This window comes from Oxyura jamaicensis, chromosome 4 (genome assembly GCF_011077185.1).
Source record: "Oxyura jamaicensis isolate SHBP4307 breed ruddy duck chromosome 4, BPBGC_Ojam_1.0, whole genome shotgun sequence".
Lineage (NCBI taxonomy): Eukaryota > Metazoa > Chordata > Aves > Anseriformes > Anatidae > Oxyura > Oxyura jamaicensis.
The window spans coordinates 79,097,558-79,112,978 of record NC_048896.1 but is presented as its reverse complement, the minus strand read 5'-3'; the positions used below and the strand labels follow the sequence as shown (position 1 = coordinate 79,112,978).

Genomic DNA, 15,421 nt, shown 5'->3' with positions numbered 1-15,421 from the left:
AAAATAATTTAGTTACAAAAACATATTTCAGATTTAAAAACAAAAAAGGAAGGGACATATCTGAACTTGTGTTTATTCTATATTAAGAAAAAGTTCATAGCTTGATATAATTTGCATAGACAATATTTCAAGTAAATTTCTGCTTGCATGATGAAACTGTTTACCAGAGCATTGATTTTCAAATCCACCATTCTGTCTGGCTGCAAATGGGAAAAAATAATATTTTGTTAGAAAAATGCAATTAGCTGAATGTCAAAATTATTTTCTTTTCAAAAGTATGAAGGAGTTAGTTTAAATTGACTTGTTTGTTTTAGCTTTAGAAGTCTGGGGGTACAGGGAAGAAAAGGTTCCCTTTGAAGATGAAGAAGAAGGATCCAAGACAAATTTGGATATATTCCATGCCACCAGTTTTACTACAACTCTGTTAATGCGGCAGCATGCTGATTAGGAACATATAATTAAAAGTGCCACTGCACATCTCTTCCAGCTAATGAACACAGTGTTCAGTTCCTTTTTTTGTTTGTTTGTTTATTTGGTAAAAAGAACTAGTTTTCCTTGCAGATACTCTTGTAGATCTTGTTTCTTTGCACAGACAAATACCACATGCATAAGTCCTGCCAGCACATACAGTGACTGTGATTGTAGCTGAATATACCTTCCCATTTCAACTTCAAGGTGCAAAAATTTCAAAATAATTTCACAACACCTAAATAAGATATTTCAATTCACTGAAATGCCTTATGTCTTTATCAGTATTTGTTCCTACATTTCTTGTTCTGGTTATAAAATGAGTACAAAGAATTATCTGTGAAAAATGTTGAATCTTCATTGACACTGAAAAAATCTTTTATTTTGTGATTGTCTTCCTTTAAACAGATTATTAAATGCCAACAAGATAAATTGCCTGCGAGTTGATGCTTTTCAAGATCTGCACAACCTGAATCTCCTTTCTTTGTATGACAACAAGCTTCAGACCATTGCAAAAGGCACCTTCTCACCTCTACGTGCAATACAGACCTTGTATGTATGCTTTTGTTTATGGTCATCTATAGTATGACTTCATATTCTACAATGTACTCAAAAAATAAGAAACTGCTGAGACTAAAGGGAAATAATGCATGAAATTATTATTTTTTTCTTCATGAAAGGCATTTGGCTCAGAACCCATTTATCTGTGACTGCCATCTGAAGTGGCTGGCGGATTATCTTCATACAAACCCCATTGAGACCAGTGGTGCCCGCTGCACCAGCCCCCGCCGTCTAGCAAACAAAAGGATTGGACAGATCAAAAGCAAGAAATTCCGCTGCTCAGGTAATTTTCTTAGTTCAGCAGCTATTTTTCTTTTATTGGCAAAACCAGTGGTTATATAAGTTCTAATGAAGGCAGCTGGCTCTCTACAGAATTATTAAATGTTACAAAATCTTTTTTAGTTCTTCAGCTGAAGGGGGGGAAGTCATGGAAGTCATAGCCTATTGGATCACAGAACATTTCTACGGTTAACACATTTGGCACTATTTCTGAGTAGCATTAAATCTAACAAAGAAATGTAATATATAATACTTCAGAATGCAATGCTAAAGTTATTTGCTATAAGCATCACTGACATAAATCATTTTTTAAAATTTCCACAAGGCTCTGGAGTACATGAAAGATCTAAAAATTTCTAGCTAAATATGGAAACACGACATATTCATTTTATACAGGGAGCTTACCTCATACTGAAATTTACTGTTTTCTTTTTCTAATCTTATTCCATTTCCTACTTACTAAATCCTTAACTTTTGTCATATGGTATCCAGCTGTTCCAGGTGCATTTCACATTCTACAATTTATTCACTCTCAAGTACAAATACCAGATGAGAACTGTTTGTTATCCATGTTCCGGATACATTTATGACTATTCACACTTTGTTGTTTATCAGCTCTTGTTGTGAATACACATTTTTTCACTTAATTATCTGTAGTTAACTGTAGTCCATACTTAATCTAATAAAACTCATTCTTTGCTTGCTGACATTCAGGTGCATCTTCTATTTTTTTCTCTTTATTTAGCTAAAGAACAGTATTTCATTCCAGGTAGGTTTGGCTCTGCAGTAAGATTGACTATCTGCAGATACTCTCTCCCTTTCCTCCCAAAAGCAAAGTTTGTTATAGCTTTTAGGAAACTGATGCATGTATATTAACAATAGTGAATACCTGTAGCTAGACATAGCTTTCCTTTGTAGATTACTAGTAGTTCTGATTTCTGAATATGAGAGCTTAGCATGCAGCTCCATTTACATTTTGTCTCACAAATTTGCACACAACTTACCAAAATTATACCCTTGTTAAACTATGTAGAAGGTTGCACCTGCTAGTTCATATTTCAATTGACACCTTTACTTACCTTGTGCCTTGCCTTTTCTGCTACTACTGTTTTTAAAATGTAGCTCCTGAGCTGCTTTTAAACACAGGAAGCCATACTACTGTCAAAGAGCTAGTACAACTTAAAATAAATTTTACAAATGAATATTTTCTTGCCTTGCTTTCATGCTCTACACTGTCTGCAGCTACTGCTTGCTCACTCTCCTTGTGTTTGTGAAATCACAGTAGAATGCTTATAAAAAAAGCTAATATTCATTAAAGGCATTCTGTAGTGACACATGAGTCACAATCAAAAATGTTTTCCATTAAAGAAAATATTACTTTAGATTTGTGGTAAAACAGTAATTTACACACTGATTAAAGCTACAATAAGCCTATGATATTTTCATAAAAGATTAACTGATGTTGGCCCTAGCTCTTTGAAATATGTTTCTTCATTTATTTTACCTTGCTTGTCAGGTGTGTGCACTGATTTCTTAATTTAAAAAAAATGCACTTGCATTATTTTCCTAACAGATTACAAATAATTTATTGGTAAAATAAACAAGGGCATAATGAATCTATTGATGAATTACAGTATGTGATCTGCAAGCAGGGTTTTCTGCCATAGTTTAATATCCAGACAAATATCTACAATAATTGATTATGACACCAGTGCACTTGTTCTTTCAAGTACTACAGGTATATTGTCATTCTGCAGTGTCTGAAGTACTGATTTATTGATTGGTCTTAGTCTTTGTCTTTTAAACTGCTATGTTTAACAGCTCGTCTCCTAATGCTGTTACTTAAAATGTGTTACTTAAATTTGCAGCAATTATGTGAGTTCTTCATGCCTTCATACTAATATGTTGGTTAGAATATGAAGAAAAGACAAACTGAAATACAAAATAAGGCAGCAATTTGTCAGGATTGGCAGCTGCAAAAAAATGTGTTTTAAAGCAGCATAAAACAGAGAGGGATACAGTTTCTCAAACCTGTAGTTACCACTCAATTTCTTAATGAGTATAACAGCTGTATTCCTGCCACAGAGTGACTTCTACTCAACCTTGCCAGCACAACTTTTGTGTCTGAGTTAGAACTGTTTTCTTGCCAGTAAATGTCTTCACAGCCTGTTTATAATATGGCCACACATGCAGTTTAGGTTTGTTAATGTACACTTTAAAAAATGCTATTCCTGAAAAAAATAATAATAATAATTCTAAAAGTGTTGATACAGACTTGCTTCTTGAAATACAGTTCGTGTGCTTTCTCTCCCCATCAGGTTATCAGGGAGATGCTGCATGAAATTCTTTCAGTTGTTGATGATCTTGTCCCTGAACATTTTAGGTTTTTTACTTTGAACTACTAATAGTGATTTATTCTGGACACAGAAGAAAAAAAAAAAAAACTATTTGTAGCCTTGCTCATGAGTATTACAAAATGCTATAAATACTTCTCTATGCTTCAGTAAATACAGTAAAAATATTAACATTTCTTTAAAAAGTGAAATATATTTTTAATATTTTTTAAAATATGTTACAGTGAGATCTTGTTCTGTAGATACTACGAATTCCTTATAGAGTTTCGGTATATTAATTTAGAAGACTAAATGTTAAACAAGTATCAAATCATGAATTTAAAAAAGTAGTTTATCTGCTAGCTCATTGAAATATTCCAACTAGATATATCATATGTGTTACTTAGATATTTGCAAATGCTAGACATAATAATAAATGACAACTGCTTTTTCTACCCTTGAGCTATCTGTTTCTCCCTTGTTTCTTTGGTTTATTAAGTATTTTAAGTGGCATAGTGTGTATATATGTTCAAAGAAGAACAGCTTCTAACAAACAGATTTGAAATAATGAATAATAGTGCATGGGAGACATAATTTTCCTATATGAAATTTGTAATTAACCCCAATATTTTCTTCATTTTTTAATGCCACTTAAAATTAATTATTTTTTCTCTCTGCTGAAGATGGTACCCCTTAGCAACATCCCCTAATCAAACTAAAGTTAAGTATGAGAGCTTAGTTAAGTACATGAGAGCTTAGTTCATGTTTTTGTCTTAATTGGGATTACTCTGTCTTTCTTTCCTTCTTGGCTATCTTTATTTTTGCAGGAGTTCACCATTTTGGCTGTAAGTAAAGTTCAGTGTCTGAGCTAAATCACAATGTATCTCCCAGCCCTGATGCACCTTCTACTAGTCTCAGTCTTTTCACCTTTGTCCAGGAAGAACCCACAGGTCCTTTCAGCTTCTCTTTGTTTTCTTTGTCACCCACCCTCAGTTCCTTACTGGATATTTTCTCCTGATCTGTTTAGGATGTTTTCTTTGACTGACTCTGGGAAATGGTGGAGGAAACTTTCAATGTGGTTCCTTTTTTTTTTTCCTATCTTTTTTTTTTTTTCTTTGTACATTAATTTAATCTGTGACAGTAATACTGTTACTGTGGCACTGGACATTCAGTGAAAAGAATGCCATGTCATGTAAGCAAGTATTAAACTTCAAATGCTTCTATAACTTAAACCTACTCCTTCCTCTTTTCCCTTGCTCTTATCCTTGGCCTAATGGATGCAGTTTTGATAATGTAGCGAGATTTTCTGTTGTGCTTGATCTAACCATGTGGTTGTGAGGTATGAGTAAAACATGGTTCTGTCAAGCACCATGGAACGTCACGCAGCTTTCTACAGCATGGCATGCTGCTGAGGCTTAAGTCAGGATCACACATTTTTTTAAAATTAAAGCTGAAGATAAGACTTTCAATCTTATGTGTTTGAGACAATGTGGAGGGCTGGGACAATAAAAATAAAATAAAAAATAAAAAAAAATCTCAGAGGTTAATGAAGTCCAGTCAACAATACAAATTTGTAACATGAGAAAGAGAAAAGGTGGCATTTATTCTTGATACTGTGAAAGAAAATAAATTCTAAAAGAATCAGTGTGATTAGCTGTAAACAAGGCTAGATTGGCTGACAACACAATCAGCAGAAAGTACAGCTGTGAAAAGCTCAAGTTATGTTATCCTGTTATGTGAAATTGGTCACGGTTTCTTTTTCCAGCATATCTTAAGCCCCTCTACTTAACCCTCTCTTGAAGCCCCTGTGTCTGTTCAGTATCACAAAGTTTATCATACACTTCCCAAGTTGCCCACCCATTATCTGCATTGCAGACATCTTTTCAACCTTCTCACAAGAAACAAATCTCTTACTTTATTGACTCAGTATTTGTATTTTGACTTGACTCTTCCACAGGCACTGAAGATTACAGATCCAAATTAAGTGGAGACTGCTTTGCAGATTTGGCTTGCCCTGAGAAATGTCGCTGTGAAGGGACCACAGTGGACTGCTCCAATCAGAAACTCAGCAAAATACCTGATCACATCCCCCAGTACACAGCAGAGTTGTAAGTTGAACCCATAATAAAGCATTATTTGCTTAAGGAAAGACCATCTAAAATTTTCAAATATGAAACCGCAGCTTTACTTTTCTGAATAACAAAAGTTAACCTCTGTGCTGAATTTCAGAGGGCTAGATGTTAATAAAAATGAGTTATGCACCGTTTCTGTAACATTAAGCCTTAAAAATTATGATAAGGTAACTTCTACAGTGCCATTCTCCAGTACACAAACTACCCACTTGGAATTTTTGGAAAGATGGTGGGTTTTATTATGCTTTTTATTTTAACTACAGTGTCAAGTAGGACATCCAGCAACCAGGGTTCCATCTTAAAAAGCACTACCTAAGTGTTAAATAAAACAGAGCTGACTCTTGTTATGCAAAGCTCACATTATGTGTCAGGCAGGAGACCAGAAGAAGATAAACCAGACAAGACAGAGTTGGGTTAAGATGAGATAATAATATAATGAACAGAAATGAGCAGAAAAGATGTCACAGATTATTACTTGCTTAACAAGTGCCATATGGGAATGATCTGTAGGCATTACAACTGAAGTAGTATTCAAGGAGGGATTCAAAGATAAAATTAAGACAGCTTTACAAGCTTTTCCCATACACAAAGCACAGTGAAGGGAATGCAGAGAGATACTTGAAGAATCAACAGAAAGGCAGGAGATTAAAGTGGCCATCACTGGCAGAGCAAAGAAATGAGGAAATAGCTGTTTTTCTTGGGAGATTTACTTTAAAGAAGGCAGAATGTTGAGGTGCAAAAGATGTACTTTGATTTGATGTAGTAGAGGGGGGGACAGAGAGGTGGAGACAGAAGTGCTGTGATCAAATTGTGACCCACAAGGGTGAGATGAGAAACAATATGGCAAATGTCTTCAAAGACAGTCTGCAGCTGGCATCAAAGCAACTGTACAGCAATGAATAATGAGACCATGGTTAGCGATTTTGTATGTCTGGATGGGAAAAGGAATTTGAAGGTGAAATATTGTATAAATAGAGATGGAGTTTTTGTCTGACTGAGCTGGGAGAAGGAATTGAACTCGGTGATGTTATAATTACAAATCTGAGTGGCAATTCTGATTGTACCTAGAATGATAACAGGTTCAAGAGAAAAAATGGTGTATGTGGTAGAACCAAACTGCAGTTTTTGGCCACATTTAAACTGTTGATTTCACTGTAAAGCTCAAAAGAAGACAAAAATACTTATCAAAATTATGTAATGTGCTATAATATTTTGACATTTTATTCTTCAATTCAAGAATAAAAAATGATGAAATGGGTAGCAGGTCAGGCTGTAGGAGGAATACATGAAGTAATGGATGTAAAAATTGTAGTTACTGAACCAAGAGATGAGAGTTGGAGTTGCTGAAGTGACAAGCATGCATTGTCTTGATTCTTAATAGGATTCCCATTTAATTCTCTCTGCTATGAAAAAATAATACCCTTAATTTAGTGTTTTAGTCATTGATTTTCTTATTAATTTATTTACATGTGGAAGATAAACTTTGGAGTGTTTTCTTTCTATAATTATGATCCATACATACTAAATTCAGAAGAAACAATGGAATCATCAAGCCTCATCTACTGTATATCCTAAACTCTCTAATTTCAGGCAACAAAAAAAAATATGTTTCACTAAAAGATAGTTTATGTCTGGTTACAACACTTCTTTCAAAGAAGCACCCAGTCTTGTTTGAAGGTGTCAGAGGATAAAAATGTACCATCTCCCTGAGAATGTTACAGAAGTTAATCGTCTCCCTTCATCTATGTTAAAATGTTTTAAAATGAAAACATTACTTTCATCTGGAATCTGCCTCTCTTCAATTTCCATCATTTCTCCTTTTATATTTTTTTTGCTGAAAAAGAGCTCTTTTCTATCCAGCACTTCATCGAAGTAAGATGGTCTTCAACTTTAACAGTCACTTCTCAACCTTCTTCTTGATAAGCTGTAGAGATTGTCTTTCAAGTCTTTTGATACAAGAAAATTTTCAACAGTCTTGAAAGTATTTTAGATGGGTAGTGAGATTATTTCTGCATTTTTAAACTTCTTGTAGAAATCCAATTGCCTTAGCTAAATATATTCTTCTGGTATTTGACTCACTGGTGAAACACATCTCTTCCTCTAATTTCCTCTTCTTATTCTTTGTCTTTTATACATTGACTTTGTTGCTCTGCTTGGGACTTCAGTCTAGTTCTAGGGTCACTCTGTGGTTTCCAGGTCACTTGCTGACATATATGAAAAGAACAACTAGTTGACTTTCTTTTCTTTCACTGACCAAATTTGTGAGAAAGATACTTGTGACATTAATGCTTCTCTAACAGTGAGGACAAAGGCTAGACTATTTTCTGCAGTGTATTGTTTAGAGCTGATACTCTTGGAGCTTGGAAACAAAGATCTAAAGCAATGAAATGTCAGGATTTCTTTAGATTTCTCTGGCAGGCATCTATTTTTTCTTAAATATATTATCTGGAGATCTCCAATCTCTGGAGATCTCTGAAGTCCAGGTTTCTTTCCATCCCTTATCCCAGAAGGTTTTGAAAATAACAAGAATCCTGGAACCTCTAAAACAACATGGCTTTCAATCAGTAGAAGATAACATAAGGAACAAAATAAATATTTTCTTAGTCTGATATAAGAAAACATTTTCATTGGCAGTATATATGGTATGGAACATGCAATTTAAAGGACTAAAGATGACAAACTACTTTTATCTCTGTCATTCTAGAGATGATGTAGTGAAAAATATTGCTCTAGTCTACAGCTCAGGAATATTTGTGATGCTTCTTTTAAATCTGTTTCTAGAATGTTATCTTGAAAATAATTTATTCTTTCTGTACTCACATCAAATGGCAAACTTTGGTGTTTCAGCTCAACAAATTGCAAGGAACAATAGGAAAGTTTTCTGAAAAGGAGTTTGAAGGGTTTTTTGTTCGGCTAGCAAATGTGACGCCCATCTACAAGAAGGGCCGGAGGACTGACCCGGGAAACTACAGGCCTGTCAGTTTGACCTCAGTGCCAGGGAAGCTCATGGAGTAGATTATCTTGAGAGTCATCACGCAGCACTTGCAGGGCAAGCAGGCGCATGGGTTTATGAAGGGCAGGTCCTGCTTGACGAACCTGATCTCCTTCACAAAGTGACGCGCTGGGTGGATGAGGGAAAGGCTGTGGATGTGGTCTACCTTGACTTCAGCAAGGCTTTTGACACCGTTTCCCACAGCATTCTCCTCAGGAAACTGGCTGCTCTTGGCTTGGACTGGCGCACACTTCGTTGGGTTAGAAACTGGCTGGATAGCCGGGCCCAAAGAGTCGTGGTAAATGGAGTCAAATCCAGTTGGAGGCCGGTCACTAGTGGCGTTCCCCAGGGCTCGGTGCTGGGGCCGGTCCTCTTCAATGTCTTCACTGATGATCTGGATGAGGGCATTGAGTGCACCCTCAGTAAGTTTGCAGATGACACCAAGTTAGGTACGTGTGTCGATCTGCTCGAGGGTAAGAAGGCTCTGCAGGAGGATCTGGAGAGGCTGGACCGATGGGCTGAGGTCAACTGCATGAAGTTCAACAAGGCCAAGTGCCGGGTCCTGCACCTGGGGTGCAATAACCCCAAGCAGAGCTACAGGCTGGGAGATGAGTGGTTGGAGAGCTGCCAGGCAGAGAAGGACCTGGGAGTAGTGGTTGATAGTCGGCTGAATATGAGCCAGCAGTGTGCTCAGGTGGCCAAGAAGGCCAACAGCATCCTGGCCTGTATAAGAAACAGTGTGGCCAGCAGGGCTAGGGAGGTGATCGTCCCCCTGTACTCAGCTCTGGTGAGGCCGCACCTCGAGAACTGTGTTCAGTTTTGGGCCCCTCGCTACAAGAAGGACATGGAGGTGCTTGAGCGAGTCCAGAGAAGGGCTACAAAGCTGGTGAGGGGCCTGGAGAACAAGTCTTATGAGGAGTGGCTGAGGGAGCTGGGCTTGTTCAGCCTGGAGAAGAGGAGGCTCAGGGGTGACCTTATTGCTCTCTACAGGTACCTCAAGGGAGGCTGTAGCGAGGTGGGGGTTGGTCTGTTCTCCCACGTGCCTGGTGACAGGACGAGGGGGAATGGGCTTAAGTTGCGCCAGGGGCGTTTTAGGTTGGATGTTAGGAAGAACTTCTTTACCGAAAGGGTTGTTAGACATTGGAACGGGCTGCCCAGGGAAGTGGTGGAGTCACCATCCCTGGAGGTGTTTAAAAGACGTTTAGATGTAGAGCTTAGGGATATGGTTTAGTGGGGACTGTTAGTGTTAGGTCAGAGGTTGGACTTGATGATCTTGAGGTCTCTTCCAACCTAGAAATTCTGTGATTCTGTGATTCTGTTATTGTTGTTTGTTTGTTTTTTTTTCCTCATCACAGTTTCTCCTACCTGCTTATTTGGCCATATAAACTGGCTAGAGTGTTGATTATACAGATTACAACAGTAAAAAAAAAAAAAAAAAAAGGTCAAAAACTGTATCTTCAAACTAGCTTATTGTTAAAAAAAAAAATGAAAATAATAGTACAGTTCAAGACAGATACTTGATTGTAAAAAGTGAAAAAATGTTTAAACAAGTCAAGTGCTAACCATTTCTATTTTGTTGCTTGCTCATAGTCTTCCAGAAAACCTGTCTAATCTGCCACTGAAGTATAAAGTACAAGTCTGCAAATGAATCCCAGAAATAAACTATTTTTCAGACAGCATACTAATATATGAGAAAACAAGCATTAGAGCCAGAGTCTCCAGGAGAAATTCTAAATAAAAGTAATTTTAGTCCTATATGTTCATTTAAGAAAAAAAAAAATCATTGTACAATATCTGATGAAACACCACATCCTAACAAGATAATACTTCATGGTTTTGAAGCCTACAGAATATCAATGCAGTACATAGCCTTCCAAGAAGACTTAGCTATTGTACCAAAATCTTGTCTATTGTGTTAACAAAACAGTGAAAAGCATCACATGAAACTGAAAGCCAGAATATTTAGACAACATCATCAAATGCTTTTTTGTTTGCCTTTCTGTTTGGAGAATGGCATTTCAGTACTTTTATTTGAATAAAACAGATACAAGTATTTTTAAGATCATTTTCATGATCTGGTGATTGGCAGGTAGCAACTGTCATTATTACCTTTAACAGTAGAGCAATGGGCTCCAGAAAGGAACTACCACCACATGTGCTAGTTTTCCAATCATCAGTGATAATTTTGATTCCTGTGTATGCAGTATCACTTACCACAATAATAGAATGAAATCTTCTTGCACAAGAATTTAATAATTCCATATCTAAAGCCAGCAATCTCTAGCCATAGAAATGCCATGTGATCCATGTGGTCATTTTTCTGACCACAAACACATATTTTGTAACTCTTTATGTCCCTTTTTTGTGGATCTATCCTCAGTGATGATGCATGTATTGTGATATCACCATAGGCACAAAGTCTGAGAGAAGATATGATTTGTGTTACAGTTTTAACCAGAGACAATATAGTGATACAACCTATGCTTCTTTTCCTTTATAGGAAAGCATGGAGAAACTTCTCAGATACTCAGAATCTTCAATATACATGGGCAATTCTTAAAATTGCTCTCTAATATCAAAAGTAGACTAACACTAGTTTAAATAAAATAAAAATTCAAATCCTACATATTACATTTAGTGTGACTAATTAGCAGCACAAATATAAGACTGTGGAATAAGTAGGCAGTAGTTCAATAAAAAAGGCTATTGTGATGTTATCATACATATTAAAGATGACTGAGTGCCACTTGGCACTGCTACACATTTCATTTGGAGATGTATGTGTAGGAGTGTAGTAAGTTATATGACGTAATTGTTTTGCAGTACATAAGAATAGTAAAATATTATCTGGAATGCTGTGTTACAGACTTCAGTTTTCACAGTGGGTATGGATAACGTGGAAAAAAAATAAAGGAGTAAAAGAAAAAAAGAAAATTTATAAGGGAAAACCTTGAGAGGTTGGCCTGTGTGAACCTCATGAAATTCAAAAAGGCCAAGTGCAAGGACCTACATCTGGGCCAGGGCAATCCCAAGCACAGATACAGGCTGGGCAGAGAATGGATTGAGAGCAGCCCTGAGGAGAGGGACCTGGGGGTGTTGGTTGATGAGAAACCAACATTAAGTCAGCAATGTGCACTTGCAGCCCAGAAAGCCAACCATATCCTGGGCTGCATCAAAAGCAGCATGGCCAGCAGGTTGAGGGAGGTGATTCTCCCCCTCTACTCTGTTCTCACAAGTACCCATCTGGAGTGCTGTGTTCAGCTCTGGGGACCCCAGCACAAGAAGGACATGAACCTGTTGGAGCTGAGTCCAGAGGAGAGCCGCAAGGATGATCAGAGGACTGGCACGCCTCTCCTATGAAGGCAGGCTGAGGAAGTTGGGGTTGTTCAGCCTAGAGAAGAGAAGGCTCTGGGGAGACCTTAGAGCAGCCTTCCACTACCTAGAAGGGGCCTACGGGAAAGCTGGGGAGGGAATCTTTGTCAGGGATTGGAGTGATAGGACAAAGGGGAATGGCTTTAAACCAAAAGAAGGTAGATTCAGATTAGATACTAGGAAGAAATTATTTACTATGAGAGTGGTGAGGCACTGGAACAGGTTGACCCGAGAAGCTGTGGATGCTCCATCTCTGGCAGTGTTCAAGGCTGGATGGGGCTTTGAGCAACCTGGTCTGGTGGGAAGTGTCCCTGCCCATGGCAGGAGGGCTGGAATTAGATGGTCTTTAATGTGTCCCTTCCAACTCAAACCAATCTATGACTCTATGGTCTATGAAAAATGTAAGGATTGAATGCATTTGTGTGAAAGAAATTAACAGATATCTTCACAAGCAAGTAATTCTATCAGATGATATAGCACTTGAAAATTATTTGAAAATGTCAGCTTTTATAGAACATTCATGGTTTCTGTTGTTTCTGTTGTTTCTGTTGTTCATTGTTTCACAGAAAAAAAAAAAAAAAGGCAATTTACAATGATGATTTTACTTTGTTAATTGCTGCTGTGCAATGATTTATTTGATATGGTCCCAATATCACATTCATTTCAGAACTGGTAACATTTTTTTAAATTCATGTCCATTGTACTTCAGTATAGTATACTAATTTTCTATGTATATGCAAAAACATCTTCCTGTCTTCTCTGTTTGGTTCTGTGCCGAAACTATTGTACTCCCATACCTTCAGATTTACAACCTTAATTTCCCTTTTGGCTATCACTGAATGTGAGCAGGAAGGAAGGATGAACGAGCAGCTTTCTCCTGTTTTCTAAGCTTTTTGTTTATTATTTTTATTATTATTTTAATCTTTTCTTGCAATAAGGTAATTCTGAAAAGCATTCTGGTTTAAGAATTATGCTAAATTCCATTTCACAGTGATTTTTTTCAGTCATCTGTTTTCCTTCCTATTTAAGATCTCTAAATAACAGCTAGAAAAACATGCTTCCTTAATAAAAAGACTCCATTAAAACATATAGTGTCCAAGACTTAAAATTTCCATTTTCTTTTCAAGAGAACAAATAGAGGACACTGGGTCAGGGCACATATTTTTTGATAGATGGTCCCCTAACCCAGCAGCCACTAAAGGTACACTATACTAGAACAACCTTGATACCTGGGCAGGAAAGATAAAAATTCATATAATATTTCAGGCTAGTATTTGTTGCTCATAGTTTAGCCTCTTGTTACAAAGCAACACTTAATGATTTCCTGCACAATTTCTGTGTTCAGTTTAGTTGTCAGAAGATAAGCCATGGTCAGAGAAGTGTTTTAAATTCTTCGGAAGACCTATGCACTGTGTTTCAGTCTGTATTCCAGAGAAGCAATGAGCATACAGTAATTATTGCCTTCTTGTAAATAGTGTACTGTGAGCACCTCCAGATGTCTGGCAGACCCCACCTTACATCCTTTAAAGAACAGTTTACTAGTCTTCAGCGTCTTATATGTATTTCTTAAATATTTTTATTTATAAATTGCCATTAAACCCTTCCCTAGCTATATTTTTGTTTTTCTTCCCTTAAAAGGAAAATGAAAAAAATCTTAGATTTCTCTGCAGTTTTAGTTGTATGGTACTTTGTGATCTGTTTTTGATTCCATATGTCTTATGTATTTCTAATTTTAACTAATGAGAATGTCTCATTAATGTCATTCATGGGAATTATCAGAATTAGAAATGTCAGTATATACTGAATTGTTCTTTAGCTAGCAGTTGAATACCAGCTATTCAGTTAAACCATTCTGAAGAGCTCCCTTAGTGTGGAACATTCTGTACCAATGGCTGAATATTTTTTTCTGAAATTGATGTCATTTCTTGTAGGCGACTCAATAACAATGAATTTTCAGTCCTGGAAGCTACTGGAATCTTCAAGAAGCTTCCTCAACTGCGTAAAATGTAAGTGCAACTTCATTGACCTTGTCTATTCAGATAGCATGTTAGCTACCTGCTATGTTTCCTTTGATAGTTTTCATCTATGAAAGACTCTGTATGTTCTAGTCAAAAATCAAGAATGGGTTTAAATGAATCACTGAAGCAGATCAGAGATGGCAGTTCTTCTTTATTGGACCAGACATTACCAGTAACAACTTGCCTTCGTATAGCTCCAGCACCTTCACTTTGTTGTCCAGCCAGCTGGTCTGTTATGCAGCCACAGCAGGGAGCTGAGCATAAGCTGCTCAAAAAAGGTTCCAGTAATCTTTTGTAACTTCCTGTACTACTCCCTAACCAGGCAGTTTTGCCTCTTTCAGCACATTCAAGACATGCGTTTGATTTGGTGCTTCATTAAACTGTCATTAGAAGAGGGGAATATCAAAATTATATGACTGAGAAAAAAAAAAAAAAAAAAAAGGTTTGATCCATGTAATCCATGTCCATAGCTGATGTTCCAAGATTTGTTTATAATCTTACCAGTTGCAGATGTTATTAACAATAAACCTATGAAAAGTTTTTCTTTCACTTTAGGTATATGGCAGCCATTCAAGAGCAGATCATTTAGTTACTTAGTGACTCTGTGCTCAATCTTTTCAGGATTAAATCCAAACATAAATTGTAAATGAAGAAAGGTGTGAGCCAAAACAGATTAATGAAAATGATACACTGCTTTTTTGAATGTAGTCACCCAGTTACTACCACTTGTAAAAATTCACTCTATGCTACCAGTGACTAAAATTTCAAGAGGAGCCAACTACTAATAAGTAGTAAACTACCTATTAGCCTTATCCACATCCTGTCTGGCAGCTGTCATGATCACAATCAGTTAAATACTTATCACTGATTTTTGAGGTAGACCAAAGATTTAAAAAATTTTGCTTTTGACTTACCAATTAAGTATATCTTGGCAATTTGGGTCTGCACCGAGATACTTAGAGAAAGAATGCAGGAATACATGGCACAGCGGTGTATTGTACAGTAGATAGCCAATTTTCTTCATTCCTCAAGTATCTCAGATCAGCACTTTTTAGAGCTACAACATGCCTTTGAAATAAATAAAATACTTGAAATATCATACAAATACACACACACACATCAGTTCCTCGTATTTAAGAAAAACAGAGAAAAGACAATATATTAGACAATATATTAACAGTAATTATGTATCAAGCTATAAAGCTAGGTTAATAAATATTTCATGTCATCTAAAGCTAGTTTTTCTGCTGCTTTTTAGTTGAAGAG

At 36.6% G+C, this 15,421-nt stretch overlaps 1 protein-coding gene across 16 annotated transcripts in view; it reads left to right on the top strand.

The window, feature by feature from the left end:
- The window catches only part of SLIT2 (slit guidance ligand 2), a 256,661-nt gene that overhangs the window by 183,624 nt on the left and 57,616 nt on the right, over positions 1–15,421 (top strand). For 8 of the 16 annotated variants that reach the window (XM_035323799.1, XM_035323811.1, XM_035323801.1 and 5 more), the window contains 6 exons: positions 877–1,020; positions 1,149–1,312; positions 2,054–2,077; positions 4,469–4,486; positions 5,599–5,749; positions 14,069–14,143. In XM_035323799.1, the coding sequence (XP_035179690.1) occupies positions 877–1,020; positions 1,149–1,312; positions 2,054–2,077; positions 4,469–4,486; positions 5,599–5,749; positions 14,069–14,143 (576 nt within the window). The remainder of the gene's footprint in view (positions 1–876; positions 1,021–1,148; positions 1,313–2,053; positions 2,078–4,468; positions 4,487–5,598; positions 5,750–14,068; positions 14,144–15,421) is intronic. The other 8 variants (XM_035323807.1, XM_035323802.1, XM_035323805.1 and 5 more) reach the window with 2 other exon arrangements.